Raw genomic sequence first — 14,307 nt, forward strand, 5'->3', positions numbered from 1 at the left:
CCCGTCATTGCTGGGGAAACTGAGGCACGGGGCTGTAGGGGATGGGCACGCAGCCACCGGCAGTGCTAGAGTTGGGGATAAGGGCCAGGTCCGCGGAGGCTCGCGTCGATGTGCGTCAGAGCCCTGATTAAACCCAGAGATTTGCATGTTTGTTAAGCCACCTATAGCTTGATGACTTTGCCCAGTTGTCGAGGTGGACTTGTTGCCAGAAGGTTACAGCGGCCCCAGGCAGAGCCTGGCCAGACCGGGTGGCAAAGGCAGCAAAGTTGAGCACCACTCGCTCGCCCCGACAAATAAAACGTGGTTTTAATCAATAGGAAAGCGCCGTCGGGAGCCTTCGGCCAAGGGAAATACTGAAATATCAGGCTGCTCTCAGTGGTGAAAGCAGCTAACTGGCTTCCAAAAAAATGCTCGCGGCCCTGGGTGCGTGTCTACTTTTATCCTGACCTCAGACTGCTCGGAATCTTGCAGCGGTAATCGGTTCGGATATTTTCCTTTTCCAGTATAGAGATAGGTGGGTTTTATCCACGCAGAGGCACATTTTGGTGGAAAACCAGACCCTTTGGGTTGAAAAATGTGTGATTCCACGTTGCAGAGCCACCTTCTGAGCAGGGACGGGGTGCAACGTGCGAGTCAGTTAACTGCTGGGAGCAGGGTAATACTCGCAATGAGCATTTTCTTCACCCCGTCTTAATTAAAGAGCTCTGCAAAACCCCGTGGGGAGAAGGGGGTGACCCGGCTGCTCCCGACGGTGGGAGTTTCTTTCGTGCAGTTCTCAGGGTGAGGTGGCCTCCCCATTTTGGTGGCAGGAAGTAGTTTGGGCCACTGGGAGGATTCGGTGACCCCCTTCCCCACTCGCAGCGGGGACCAGCACCACCAGCCCCACTTGGGGTTGCCTATAGCGCCGAACTTTGGAGCCATCACAAATGCACAGAGCTATAGGCTCCCAGGAGTAAAGATGGTCTGTGCCTTGGGATGGGGGGGGATCCCTACGGCCCCCCATGCCTGGCTGGGACCCCCCAGCTGGGAGAATCACGAGCCTCCAGCCTGGGTGCAAGTGGGGTGCTGCTGGTGGGACCTTGCCCTTGCATTGCAGCCCCCTATTTCTGGGGTTTTTTTTATTGCATTGTAACTCCTTTATTATTTTTTGCATAGCATCCCATTATTTTTTGCAGTGCACCCCCTTTTTTAGCAGTGTGCCCCCTTTATTTTTTGCATAGCCCCTTTATTTTTAGCAAGGCACCCCCCTTTATTTTCAGCAGTGCACCTCTTATTTTTAGCAGTGCCCCCCCCCCTTATTTTTTGCATAGCACCCTGCGTTTTGCAGGGCACCCCCTTATTTTTAGCAATGCATCCCTTTTTTTTTGCACAGCAGCTTGCTTTTATTTTTTTGCACAGCACCCATTTTCAACAGTGCACCCTCTTTTATTTTTTGCATAGCACCCCATTTTTAGCAACTCACCCCCCTTATTTTTAACAGTGCACCCTTCTGCACAGCAGCCTTTTTGCAGTGCACCCTTGTTTTGCACAGCACCCCGCTATTAGCAGTGCACCCTGTTGATGTTTTGCACAGCACCCATTTTCAGCAGTGCACCCCCTTTATATTTTGCAGTGCACTCCGTTTTGCACAGCACCCCGCTATTAGCAGTGCACCCTGTTGATGTTTTGCACGGCACCCATTTTCAGCAGTGCACCCCCTTTATATTTTGCAGTGCACTCCTTTGTTTTGCACAGCACCCCGCTATTAGCAGTGCACCCTGTTGATGTTTTGCACAGCACCCATTTTCAGCAGTGCACCCCCTTTATTATTTTTTGCAGCGTACCCACTTTGTTTTGCAGTGCACCCTGATGTTTTGCACAGCACCCATTTTCAGCAGCGCACCCTGCCGATGTTTTGCACCGCACCCACTTCCAGCAGCGCACCCCCTTTATGCCTCGCAGCGCGCCCCGGCCCCAGCAGCGCACCCCTCGCCGGTTCGCAGTGCAGCCCCCCGCGCCCCCCGCGCAGGCGCAGTCCCGCCGCCCCCCCGCACGGAGCGGGGCGTTGCGCGGCCTCGCTCCGCCCCCGCCGCCGGGCCCGCGGCGCGCGCCCCGGGGCGCAGTGCGCCTGCGCGGGGGCCCCCGTGTGGCGCTGTGAGAGGCGCGGGGAAGGGGAGGGGGGGGCCGAGCGGAGCCGCCAGAGGAGCGGGAGCGCGGAGGGGGGGAAGGAGGAGGCGGCGGCGGGGGGGGGCGCCGCGCTGCCGCTGACGGAGGAGGAGGAGGAGGAGGAAGCGGGAGCGAGCGAGCGAGGGCCGCGGCGGGGGGAGGCCGGGAGGAAGAAAACCCGCGGCGGAGGGGGAGCCCGCCGCCCGCCAGCCGGCCCGCCAGCCAGGGGGCCCCCCCGGAGGGGATGGTGTCGTCCGCCGCCGCCGCGGCGGGGGGAGGCAGCCGGCGGCGCTGAGGGCGGCAGGGCCCCGCGGCGGAAGAGGCGGAGGGCGGCGAGGAGGAGGCGGAGGAGGAGGCGGCGGCGGGCGGCGAGCGGCGGCCGGCAGCGCTGCGCGGGGGGAGGCGGCGGCAGCGGCCGGGAGCCGGGGCAGGGGCGGCGGGCTCGCCCCGCGCCGCGCAGCATGGTCCGGGAAACCAGGCACCTCTGGGTGGGCAACTTGCCGGAGAACGTGCGTGAGGAGAAGATCATCGAGCACTTCAAGCGGTGAGTGGGAGCGGGGGGGGGTCCCCGCCGGTCCTTCCCGCGCCTCCGGGTCGCCCTCCCTGCCCTTCCCCCGGGGAGGCCCTTTCCGCGGCTCCCCTCTCGCTCGGCGTGAGGAAAATCGGGAGGAAAAAACCTCCCGAACACCGTAAAAAGCGAAGAGAGGGGAGAGGAACGCGGGGGGACGGCGGCTCCCGCGGCCTGTGGAGAGGAGGAGGAGGAAAACAAAATCGCTGTAAATAACCCCGCGCCATGGCCGGGGCCGCCCGCCGCTCAGGGACGCGCGGGGAGACCTGCTGGAGCGCAGGAAAAACCGTAATAACACCGAAAAATAACCCATAAAAATACGGAGGAGCAGCGTGTCGAAGCTCGGCTTTCTGCACGGAGTGGATTTCATGCCGGGGGGGTGCGCGGTGTCTCGGAGGCAGCCTTAAGCCTGGCCATCTTGCCGCTTTCTTTTTCTTTTTTTTTTTTTTTAAATAATTAGTCAACGTTTGGAGTTTTCTCTTTTTATTTTGGTGCCTTTTTACTGTGTTTTGCTCCGCTTGGAGCCACGTCGGTCCTCAGGATGCTGCGTCCCCCCGAGGTGCGGCGGGCGGTGGGAACCCCAGCGCCTGCAGCTGCAAAAGCGTGACTCTTAAATAAATAAAACCACACAAACCCACGGAGAAAACACCGGATCCCTCCACGCGGGAAGGGCTTTGGAGTCGTTATATTGTCGTGTTTTTTTTTTTTTTTATTGCATAGATTAATTCTGCTCATAAGGAAGTAGTAGCTGTTTGCATGGTTGTATTTTTTTTTCCTCCCTTCGGCTTTTCGCGGGAGAAGGAGGAGGAGGAGGAGGCGGCTTCTCCCCCGCTGCCTCAGCAACACCTTTTTCCTCGGGAAATGCTCTTGCACAAAGTTGATGCTCGGTACCCTACGCCGGAAGCTTTTTTTTTTTTTTTTTTTAAGGGAAAAAAGAAGGTAACGAGGCCAGAATGGCCGCTCAGCTCCCGGCCCCTCCAGCCAGGGTGTTTTAATCCTTCCCTACCCCCCGAAAAAAAAAACATTTTTTTTGAAGCTTCCTTTAATCTTCCTGCGTCGGAAAAATGACGGAGCGTCCTTAATAATGAGTCACCATGGGAAAAATAGATGCGGTGACACCGAGCGGAGGGAGGAAGGTCCCTGCTGCCCCGGCTCCTGCTTGCCTGCCGCTGCCGAGGGGGCCGGGGGGGACTCGGATCCCACCTCCCCGCTGCCACAGCCACCACGCTGGTGGGACCAACTGGTCTCTGAAATGGCGGCGAGGCCCCAGTTGGGGCCAGGGGGGGTTGGGGTCACCCTGGGTGTGTAGGGAGGACCCCCCGGGGGGTCTTCATCCTCCTGGCCTGTGCTGCGGCAGCAGCAAAGCCCCTGTCCTCGGCATCATCGGTGCTTAGAAAACTGTCCTGGTTTAATCGAGCTTCACCTTTTATTTTCTCCCCTGAGCTCAGAATCACCACTTTGCCTGTGCCAGAGCGCGGGATGGTGGCTCTGCGTTCAAGGTGGCTTGGCTTGTCTGCCAAGTCCAGGTTACGTGACCCAGTGTTGTACAAAGGCAGGGTTTTTGGGGAAAGAAAACCTGCTTTGGGGTTGGTTGTCAAATTGCAGGCATGGTTAGCTAAAGGGGTAGGTACTCAAAAGTGGAAATTTGACTTTCCTGGGTCTTACTTTGTCCAGTCCTCCTCCTTTTGTAAGATGTATTAAAGCAGGAAAAAAGTTGCTATGGTACTGTTGCTTAGAGATGGATGGGAAAAAATGGCAGGCGCTGAATCGTTAATTACCTTTTTTTTTGGTTGTTTTTACCTTCATGAGTTTCAGTCGGAGGTTTGGGAAGGAGATTTGCAGCCAGGCACACACCCCCCCCCCTTTCATTTCTGCAGTTTCTCACTGGTTTTGAAAACTGATTTTTAGCCGGGATTGATGTGTTTGGGTGAGGCTGATGTCACGCAAGTAAACAGAGTTAAAACACGCTTCAAAACATTTGGCTGTGGGTGCAGGTACTAATGCATGGGGGGGAAACGACATGCTGCCCCCGTAGCCCTTTTGGGGATGTAAACAGCTGAATATTGGCGGTGGGAGAAGCGGTGTGTGTTGAGCTGGGTTTCAGGCTCAATGTATAGGTGCTGTAGGTGGACAATGGAGCAGGGCTTCCTTTGTATGCTGGTACCCGCCTGGGGGAAGGGACACATGTTACACAAGGATTGCATGGCGTGGTGGGTATATCCATAGGGAAGGCGGCTGCTGGAGCGTGGAGGTGGGATGTGGAAGGCTCCTCCTTGGGAAGGACAATTTAGTTTGGAGAGAAAGTCTTTTCAGGTGGAGCTGGGCTTGGCGAAACCCGGTTCCCACCCATCCCCCAGCCTGAGAACAGGGTGAACGGTGCACGGGGAGGCTGAGCCATGGGAGCAGGAGGAAGAATTCGGGGAAATACCGCCTAAAATTTCAGCTGGGGTGCGCCCGGGAATACTGTGACCCCCGAAGCCTCTCTGCAACCCACGGGAGTTTGTTTTTCCACTTTGCTTAGGAAATACTGTCATTTCCATATTAAAGCCTATATGCAAGTGGTGGTGTTGTTGCACAGTCTCTGCTAGGGGCAAGTTTGAGAAACACAACCATTTTCCTACTAAAGAAGCAAAAATTCGAGGAAGACTCCTAAAACTTAAAACCCAAAGGGTGTGTTCAATGTGAGGGGTTTGCTGGTTCTCCTCCCCCCTTCACTGAAGCAGTTACTGCGGGAACCTTGCTTGGCTTTGCAATCTCACAAGTAAATTCTTCTAAGGGATGAATTAAGATGAAAAAGGCATTTTTGCAGAAACTGTGGGGGTTTTTTTAGTTTAGTTTTGTTTTTGTTTTTGTTTTTTTTTTTAAAAAAATGCTCCTGATCAGTTTTGTTTCATGTGAATTGAAATAATGCTCTCTGTTGACAAATCCTCCTCTCAAATTAGACGCTATTGAAGCTGGTCTCAAGAAGCACTGGCTTATGCGAGCAGTGGTATTTTTTTCCTTAAAATCCCTTTTTTTAAAAATTTATTGCCTTGATAGGAAAGGAGGTTGCAAAAGAATGGTTTTCGGTGCGTTTTAACAAGTTGAAGTTGTTACAGCCTTTCAGTTTTGTACCCAGATACTGCCTCTTAAAAAGCTTCTATTTCATGTGCCCTCTTTTCTTTCAACTGGAGTTACTAAGGCATTCCCAAGTGCGAAAGCAGTCGGTGCCGGGTTGGAGGTCCACTGTTAAGATGGAATAAGTAGCAGATCTGTGTTGGGATATGGGAGCCGAGAGCTTGGTGCTCGGGGAAGCGGTGGTAGCAATCATTTGGGTTCGCCTAATCAATGCTGTCTTGACTAGCAGGAAAAAAAGAAGTCGTTCACCATCACTGAAACAGATGCTCGGCAGCTTGCAGAACAAGGTGACTAAATATAGTAACAGTTGTCCCCAGCGCAAGTGCTGGCCTTCTATATTCTCCCCCCGCCCCGCGTTTTCTTTCAGTTATCTTAAAGAACATGGCTTTGCCCCTTTATTGGTGTTTTAAAGGGCAAAGAGGAGTAAAAGCCTCTTAATTATGAAGCACATGACTTTGGTATGCCATCTCCTATTCTGTGGGAGAGTTATGACGTTCAGAGTGGCAACCAAGGCTAGGAGAAGCCCCGGGTTTCAGGAAACAAATGCGCGACTTGAAAATTGTTGGAAGTAAATTGTGTATTGGAGCAATCTCAGCAAAGACAAATAACTGTTAAAAAATTATTTTTTTGGGGGGGGAAATGGGCTTTTCCTGGCTTCAGCTTGTTCCAATTTCTGTTTTTGAGGAGATGCATAGGACACCTTCTGGAAAAGGGGTTTGCGTTTTAAACACAACCTCTCTGAGGAGTTGCTGTACAGAAAACTAGCGTAACAACATTTGTTTTCAGTAACTTCTAGAAAACATTTGGTCAGTTCACAAGACCATGTTTTGTCTTGATGCCTGGGAGTGTAAATTCAGTGAAATTTCCCTGATCCCTATGTCCCTGCTGTGGACTGAGGTGGAGTAGAGGGCTTTTCGGTCAGATGTGCACATTCTGAGCAGTGAGGATTGCTGCTGGTGGGCTGGCTTGGAGCGCTGAGAAGAAAAGCCTGCGTGCCTGTTGAGGGTGATGGCTGCTAGGACAGCACTGTGTCTGGTGCCTCTCAGCCGCCTCTGATGCCGGCAGGTCTTGCAGTGCCCTTCCACGGGGACGGGCTTCAGTTGGAAGGAATAGTGCTCCTGGTTTTCTAGTAAAACTCTCAAATACATTCCCAGGCTTTCATTGCTTACAATCGTGTAGTAGTTCTTGGTACCGTTTAGGATGCAAACACATGGATGGTTATACTACATCAGCTTTGCATATAGAGATCTTTATCCAGATGTGTTTTTTTTTTAAGAAAAATACAGAAGTTTTCCTCTGTTTTCTTTCTCTAGTCATACAATTTTTAAGTGATGGTATTTTCACAGATAAGGTACCAGCCGTTTCAGTTCAGAGACTTTGAAGGGAGGGGGAAGGTAAAATTTATGCCCGTGCTTTGCTGAAGCAATGTCTAGAATACTGGGTGGTATCAGGACTTGTTTGTACTGTGTTTTACAGGTCCCTCCAGTAAGGTAATCTTAGTTTTGCAGAACATAAACCCCAAGAAGATCACGGGAGGACATTTGGTTGGGGGATTAGGGCAAGGGGATTAAATTAATTGCCCAGAATCAGAAGGGAAAGGAAGGTGTGGAAGACACGAGGTGAGTCCTGCCTCCTTGAGTCTCAGTCTGTTCCCAGTGAAAGTTGGCCTTGTGCTGGGTGTAGGTTTGTTGATTGGGTGGCTGACTGGGGAGATGGTGGTGCTGGTACTGGTGGCGGCTCACGTCTTTGTTTTTGGCTAGATCTCCTTTAATTCTATTCCTAATTCTGATTCACCCAGTGCCACAAAGCAGCACAGGCATCACCTCCATGGTGTACCGGGGACGTTACGAGCAGCGTTTGTCTGCAGCCACCTACTTCTTCCCCTGAGCCTGAGTCACACGGAGGATGGCTCATCAACAGTTGAAGATTCATGAATCCTCTGGCTGCTCCGGATTCTGCTCTTTGCATGCACTTGAGGTGGCAGCTTGGTGACGCCACGCTGGTTGAGGAAATGCCTATATAATTATTTCAAAGAAACTTAATGAAAAGCCGCAAAGAGTGTAGATTTGGACTAAGCTTCTATTAAGTGTTTTTATATGCTTAGCTGTGTTAGATAAGTTGGTGTCACTTGGTCACAAAATTCTGTCGTCTGCTGAGCCTTTTTGGCATTGTTTCTTCTCTGAAGTTTCTTCAAAGGTCCTGGCTATGTTTATTTGTGATTTGATGAGAGCAGCCTCTGTTGTCACTGAGCCGTTCCAAAGCGACATTGGCTTTTGGTATTTCTTGTCCTTACTCTAAATTCCTTTGGTACAATGATAAAGTAATCCTAGCACCCTTTCTTGCAGACTGCGAGGAAGCAGTCTCACGTGTTGAGAATTTACCAGTTCTTGCGAGGCTTGTGGAGGTACTAAATTCATTCATCAGGTTAGAACAGGGGACGAGAAAGGGCTTAAATTTGTTTTGTGATAGCCTTGTTAGCTGTTGGTTGGGGTTTTTTTTCCCCCTCCTTGCTTTTCATAGGACAGAAAGTCATGCCAAGTTCTCTGGCAAATGACCTTATTGCCGTCTTAAGGTGCTTCCAAAATTAGGTCCTTGTCTTCGCTGAGGGCGAAGAGGCGCTAGCTGGCTTTTCATAAAAAAGGAAGTAAATATCCAAATGAGCAGAGGGCAGGTTACAGATTTTGGACGAGTTGGTGAGTCAGGATGAACCTGGGGCTCCTCGGGCGTTTTGTTTTCATGAGCTGAGGTGTTGCAACAGCTGTCTTGCTGTTGCGGTGGTTTCACACTGTTGTCAGCTTCTGAAGAGGAGGAGAAGATGCCTTCTGCACATGAGGATGCACCTGAGAAGTAACAAGTATCAAAACAGTCTCCTGAAGATGTTTGGGGAAGGGGTAGAGAACTGAGGGTCACTGGTCACTGGTGTGAGGCTATTAAAGGTTTTGGGAGAGTTGCTGGCAACAAGGATGTAAGCTGTTAAGCTGCTGGTGGGGTGGATACGTTCTGGTTTGGGTAGCTACCAAAAATAAGCACTTATGAGATGCTTTGCTTGTGTTTTTTATTAAGTTCAGTGAACTTGCTGAGGTCTGAGAACGCCCTGAAGCCAAAGACTGCAAGGGCAAACATTCCTAAACAATGAACTGAGGAATAAACTAGAAAATATGATTACTCTCCATAATAAGATTCTGAGTTTAGCTGCATCTTCAGCATGCCGATTTAGAAATCTCGTGGGAGGAATATGAGCCTGAAGATGGAAATTCAGTGTACAACCAGCCTCGCGGCTTACCTTTGCATGAGTCTTTGTAGTGTTCTGAAGACTACTTGAACAGTTAATGAAAATCAGACAAAAGCTGCTTTCCCTGCCCCCCCTGCCGCCCAAGCTAAGGAGTCAGTAGTGTTTCCCACCTGGTGATTGTACACACCAGGGTAGCGCAGGAGGTTTCGCCTTTCTGTCTGCCTGGTGAGTAATGGCAGCTCTGGTCTCTCCTCGGGTCTGAAAAAATGTCTCCGGTGCTGTTCTGCAGTAATATATTAAGATGTGATGACGACTTCTGTATGATGAATAAAACACAGCAACAGCTTTGTTTTCTGCATTTCCATAGTTATTGTTTTACCTACTAACACTCTGTAATTGTCCCGTGCAATCTGTAAAATCCTGCGTGTGAAGATAACATCCTTTAGTAGAAAAATAAACGTTGTTGCAGACTTTTCATAAATATACTGGGATTTATTCCAGGGCCTGCTGCTGCCTGATCTGTGAGCAGGATAGTTTGAATATGAAGGCAGTGCCTCTGAATGCACTTGAAACAACATCCTTCTTGGGCTGGATTTTTTTGGAAGTGTGTCCTGCAGCATAGCATGTGGCTGGCTCTGTGCTATAGTTTGTATATTCGTGCCTTGTCCGAGGTCCAAATGCTCATGGTGACTTGGGTGAGAATGCAGCAGAATTCAGATGTGAAAGGAACATCAATTTTCCGCTCAGACAAACTAATCATGGGAGAAGAGCAGCAGTCTTGTCTTAATGACCGCTTTCTGTTTAAAGACTCGGGCAGCTTTTAAGAACAAAAGGGAGCTTTTTTGCTTCCTTTTTCTTCCCCTTTTTAATTAAGCTTAGCAACATAAAATTTAAAGTGCTTTTTTCGTGGGATTTTTTTTTTGTTGGTTTGGGGTTTTTTGTTTTGTTTTTGTTTTAAGTGCACTTAGATCTGAAGCTTGAGCTTCCAAATCTGATGAGAGTGCCTTGAACGCACTCTCATCTCCACTGAATGTCTCTGGAAGGAGTGTGAATAGATGATCTGCACTGCTGTCTGTTGGATACCGATGGCTACAGGTGGCGAGGAGACAGTGCTGACTTGTGTGTGTGTGTTCCTCTTGGATATTCCTTTATCCAAATAGACGAGCTTGCATGTCTTTTGTTATCCCCTGATGTGGTAGGAAATCAGAGCTGGGTTCAAACCAGGTTCTTGTCACAAAGGTGGCCAGGCATCCAATCAAAGCTGGGTTTGAAATGATCCTTTAGCTCAATAAAAATACTATTGCCAGATTTTAAGTTTGGTGGGGTTTTTTTGGCAAGTGGTGAATCACCTTCAGTTTTCTTCCAGGTATAGAACTGAGCTGGTGGGGTTTTCCGTCCATGGGATTCATTGAGAGTAACCCAGTGTCCCTGTCAGAGATTTCCCCAACTGCAGTGTATGTGTCTTTGGTGAGATGCTTGCCGCTTCCGCACGGCACAAAGCACGGAGCTGTGGTCCATCTGCTCTTGCCGCTCGTGTGAATACCTCCCGTCCTCATTAATAGTGACGGCTGCCAAAAAGCGCATAGAGGCTTATTTAAATGTTCCCTCTTTAGGCTCTCTGTGGCAGCTGTGGGTGACGTGTAATAGTTAATAGGGCAAAATAAGAAAAATAAATTGCCAAGTTGTATGTTTAAAGTAGACATCTTTGGAGGAAAAAACTCTTCCGGCCTCATTAGTGTCCTAACTGTGAGGAGAATAAAAGCTCAGGATGGGTAAGTATCTCCCTTTGTATATATAATCAACATCTGATTTAATTTCAGGGGCTCTGTACTTGTATGTGTGAGACACTGCTCTTGGAAAGCCAGCTAAATACGCATCTAGACAGCTAACGATCTGCACAGTAACCTCATTGTAATCAAAGTTTAAATAAACCTTTGGTCTTTCTTGACTCTAAAACAACTCATTGGAAGTGTTAATAGCAGAGAAGCCTTGCCACGTTTAAAAAATAAAAATGACTTCAACACTGATGTTGTAGATGATAGGCTGGTTGTGGGTACAGTGAGATACACCGTTTTTTGGCAGCAGCTGAGCTCAGGAAGCCTCTCTTCCTCTGCATCCATTCAGAGATTACAGTCCCTTGGCTGTGTTGGCAAGGCATGCTCTTGCCTAGCTTGTGTTTTTTGAAAACAAGCATTTGAAGGTGAAGCTGGTGACTGGAATAGCATAAAATGAGGAAGCATCTTCCCTGGTGGTGATGGTGATGTGCCTGGTTGTGTTGCAGATGGGGTGGTGTACCTGGCTGTGTCTTAACTGCAGGAGGAGCGCTGTTGGTCTGGTAGTACCCCTACACCTCGAGAGAAGGGCTTGCTGAATTCTGTGCTGTGGCCAGCTCCTAAAACTGCAGTGAGAAACATTTTGGCGATGAAATTCAAGCTAGCCAGTTTTCATCTTAGCTTAGCGAAACCTTGAGTTCAAGTTGCATCGAAAGAAAAGCCATTAAAATCTGGCTGGCTAAGGAGCTCAGCTGTGGAAAGTTTTAAGCTCTTACTGATGGAGAAAGCGCCTAGAGCACAGGTAGTCACTGCAGACGGAACACCTGAGTGTGTGCTGGGCGCTTGTCAGCAGGGAATATTGATTTCCTTGGGCTGATGCCTGGCTCACGACGAGTATTGTGCTGCCAGTTGGTTTAGTCACAGGACCAAGCACTTTCTCCAGGGCGATGGTAGCAGTGAGTCACGAACCAACGCAGTAACATTTGCACATCTGTGTTTGGGTGACTGGCTGGTGTGGCAGTACGGGAGTGGCTGGGCAGCTTGAAGACAGGGCTTTGTGGAAGAGGCTGGACTGGCTGGGAACTGACTTTTTTTTCAGAGTGGTGGGGCATTTTTTCTTCCCTGGTTTCAAGGTGGTAACCTTTCAGGAGTAGTAGGTGAGCTTTTGGGGTTGGTGGCCTGACTGCGAGTCCTTGGATCTGTCACTGCTTTCTATCAGAAATTAACTTCAAATTGTTAAAGCTGTTGACTGAGTTGAAGCTGGTCCCTCATTCAGATCTAGTTGTGGTTCGAAGGAGAAGAGCAATCCTGTCACTTGGGATGGTCTAAGAGACTGCAGACAGATAAACTTGATTTTCTTGTGAAATAACCATTTCCTGGAAAATGTACAAAACCTTGGAGAAGAGGTTGTAAAGTTTGTGTTTTACTGGAGAAGTATGAACCAGTGAGCACCAAGACTTACGAAGCCTTAAGATGATACATATTTAAAGTACTCTGCAGCATGGCAGCGAGACCATAATGTTATGACTCTGCATTTTCCTCCATCTGCTGCCGAATACATGCAAAGCAGGGTTTGGAGGAGCAAAACTGAGATGGGGAATTACCCTTTCATGTAAGAATGAAAAACTTGATTAATCAAGAGATTCTGCTACAGTTGTGATGCAGCGTGTTCTTAAAATCGAATCCAAACAAATCCTAAAATCAGTCATGCAAAAGAACAGGCTTGAGCAATTCCTCTGCAGAAAGCATTTAGTGTAGCCTATCGCCACCGGTATTTTTGAAGCAAATCTGCAGATTATGCTTTAAGCTGGAAGAAAAAATGCTGTGGAGATGGAATTCAGCAGCTCTGTCTCTAGCATGTAGTAACGTGATACTGCACATCTGTGTACGTAGGTTGGTGGATAAAGAATCACAGTGCACTGTGCTTGATACAACACAACTGAACATGCAGGGTGTCTACAAATTTTTGTAACCTTTTCAGACTTCTACGAATTTATTCTGATCTGCTTGGAGAGCAAGACTGATGTCATCTTGCTGTGCATATGTATCTTCCCTAATGAATTTTGAACCCATTAGCCAGTTTCAGCTAAACTTAAGGGCGAAGGGTGTACTCACAGTCTCAGAGATACGACGTTCCTTGGTGTTTTGTGAAAACAAGCGGTTTTAATAGAGGAGAGAGACCTGATTAGTGGCCCCATGGAGAGAAAAGCTGCAGTGAGAGTGCAACCCTTATTAGACATTAAAGAATCCACATGGGAGAGAAGTGTTCCTGACCGTGGGAAAAGCTGCAGTGGGAACTGGCAGTTATTGGATGTGGAGAATTCGACCTCAAGACATGCATCCATAAGAAATGAGTCTTCATTATTTCTGCTCACAAAGGCACTTTGATTTCTTTTTTTTAAATAATGTATATACCAGTAAGCCCTGCTACAGATGCTTGTATGCTTTTTCTTAATTGTACAGGAGTGGCAACTAGGAAAAGTTCCTTAATAACAGAGCTGCTGCCTCTTCTCTGGCTGGCTGAGGTGGCCATGCGAACGAGGAACTTGTATCGTTGAGCTACATTTACATGGCTTTAACTTGGTAGTTTTGTGTTAAGCCCTTCATTACAGTTCCGTCAGGATTTGCTTTCTGACTGCAGCCTGCGGACTGTCTGATGCAATGCTGGGCTCGCCTGACGTTGCAGGCAGCGGAACTGCTGACTTGGGCGAGGATATTAAATGTAGCCCAGCTAGATGTTGCATGGAGTGCTGAGGTCAAGCTGAGGCTTTTTTTTATTCATACAGCTTTGTGTAATCCCACTGTCCAAAGCATGGATTCCTCTCCCCCCTCTGTCGTCTTTGTCCTAGGTGGAAATGTCGCTAGGACTCCTTTTGAATGTTGTGTCGTGTTGTCAGGATGTTGCGGTGGAACTGATCAGTGTCTCAGGGAATGAGCATGTCTGTATTCTAAGTTTCACCTTAGAATTTTTTGTCGTGGGCGTTGTAGAAAAATTTCTTGGTATGTTGACTGTTGGAAGAAATAGTTGTTAACCGACAGTAGCAGACGTGAATAAACTTTTCGATATTCTCTTTCTTCCCTCTCTGGTGTACATAAGAAGTTCATTTGTATATTAATACCTCAGCAGTATCCAAATGGTGACTTTGCAATAAAGACATAAATTAAGATGTTTTAATTAGGAACCACTCTTACTTTGTGTCTTAACATGGAGCATTCAGCAGAGCTGTAAAGCAAGAAGCGAGCGCTTATTTCAGCACAGAGTTATCTACCAGACTATCTGATATGTTGAGCATGTTGCTCTTAAATGACAGAGGTATCAGAAGTATCAGTGAATGTGCCTATGCTAGCTTTTTAATTTCCTACTTTGTCATCTCTTAGGGAGGGATTACGAGTGTAGACAAAGCCCTAGCTGTTTTCAGTGCGTGGCAGGAACACGTGCTGTATCGCATTAACAAAACCCCTGTTTGTAGTCA

General features: G+C 48.7%; 1 protein-coding gene across 5 annotated transcripts in view; it reads left to right on the top strand.

Annotated features, from left to right (window-relative positions):
* Nucleotides 1–2,506: 2,506 nt before the first annotated feature.
* Nucleotides 2,507–14,307, top strand: part of SPEN (spen family transcriptional repressor) — a 69,663-nt gene continuing 57,862 nt past the window's right edge. For 4 of the 5 annotated variants that reach the window (XM_037380860.1, XM_037380861.1, XM_037380863.1 and 1 more), the window contains exon 1: nt 2,507–2,689. In XM_037380860.1, coding sequence (XP_037236757.1) covers nt 2,607–2,689 — 83 coding nt within the window. In that variant the 5' untranslated portion in view covers nt 2,507–2,606. The remainder of the gene's footprint in view (nt 2,690–14,307) is intronic. The other variant, XM_037380862.1, reaches the window with a different exon arrangement.

This window comes from Falco rusticolus, chromosome 3, assembly GCF_015220075.1.
Source record: "Falco rusticolus isolate bFalRus1 chromosome 3, bFalRus1.pri, whole genome shotgun sequence".
Taxonomy (NCBI): domain Eukaryota; kingdom Metazoa; phylum Chordata; class Aves; order Falconiformes; family Falconidae; genus Falco; species Falco rusticolus.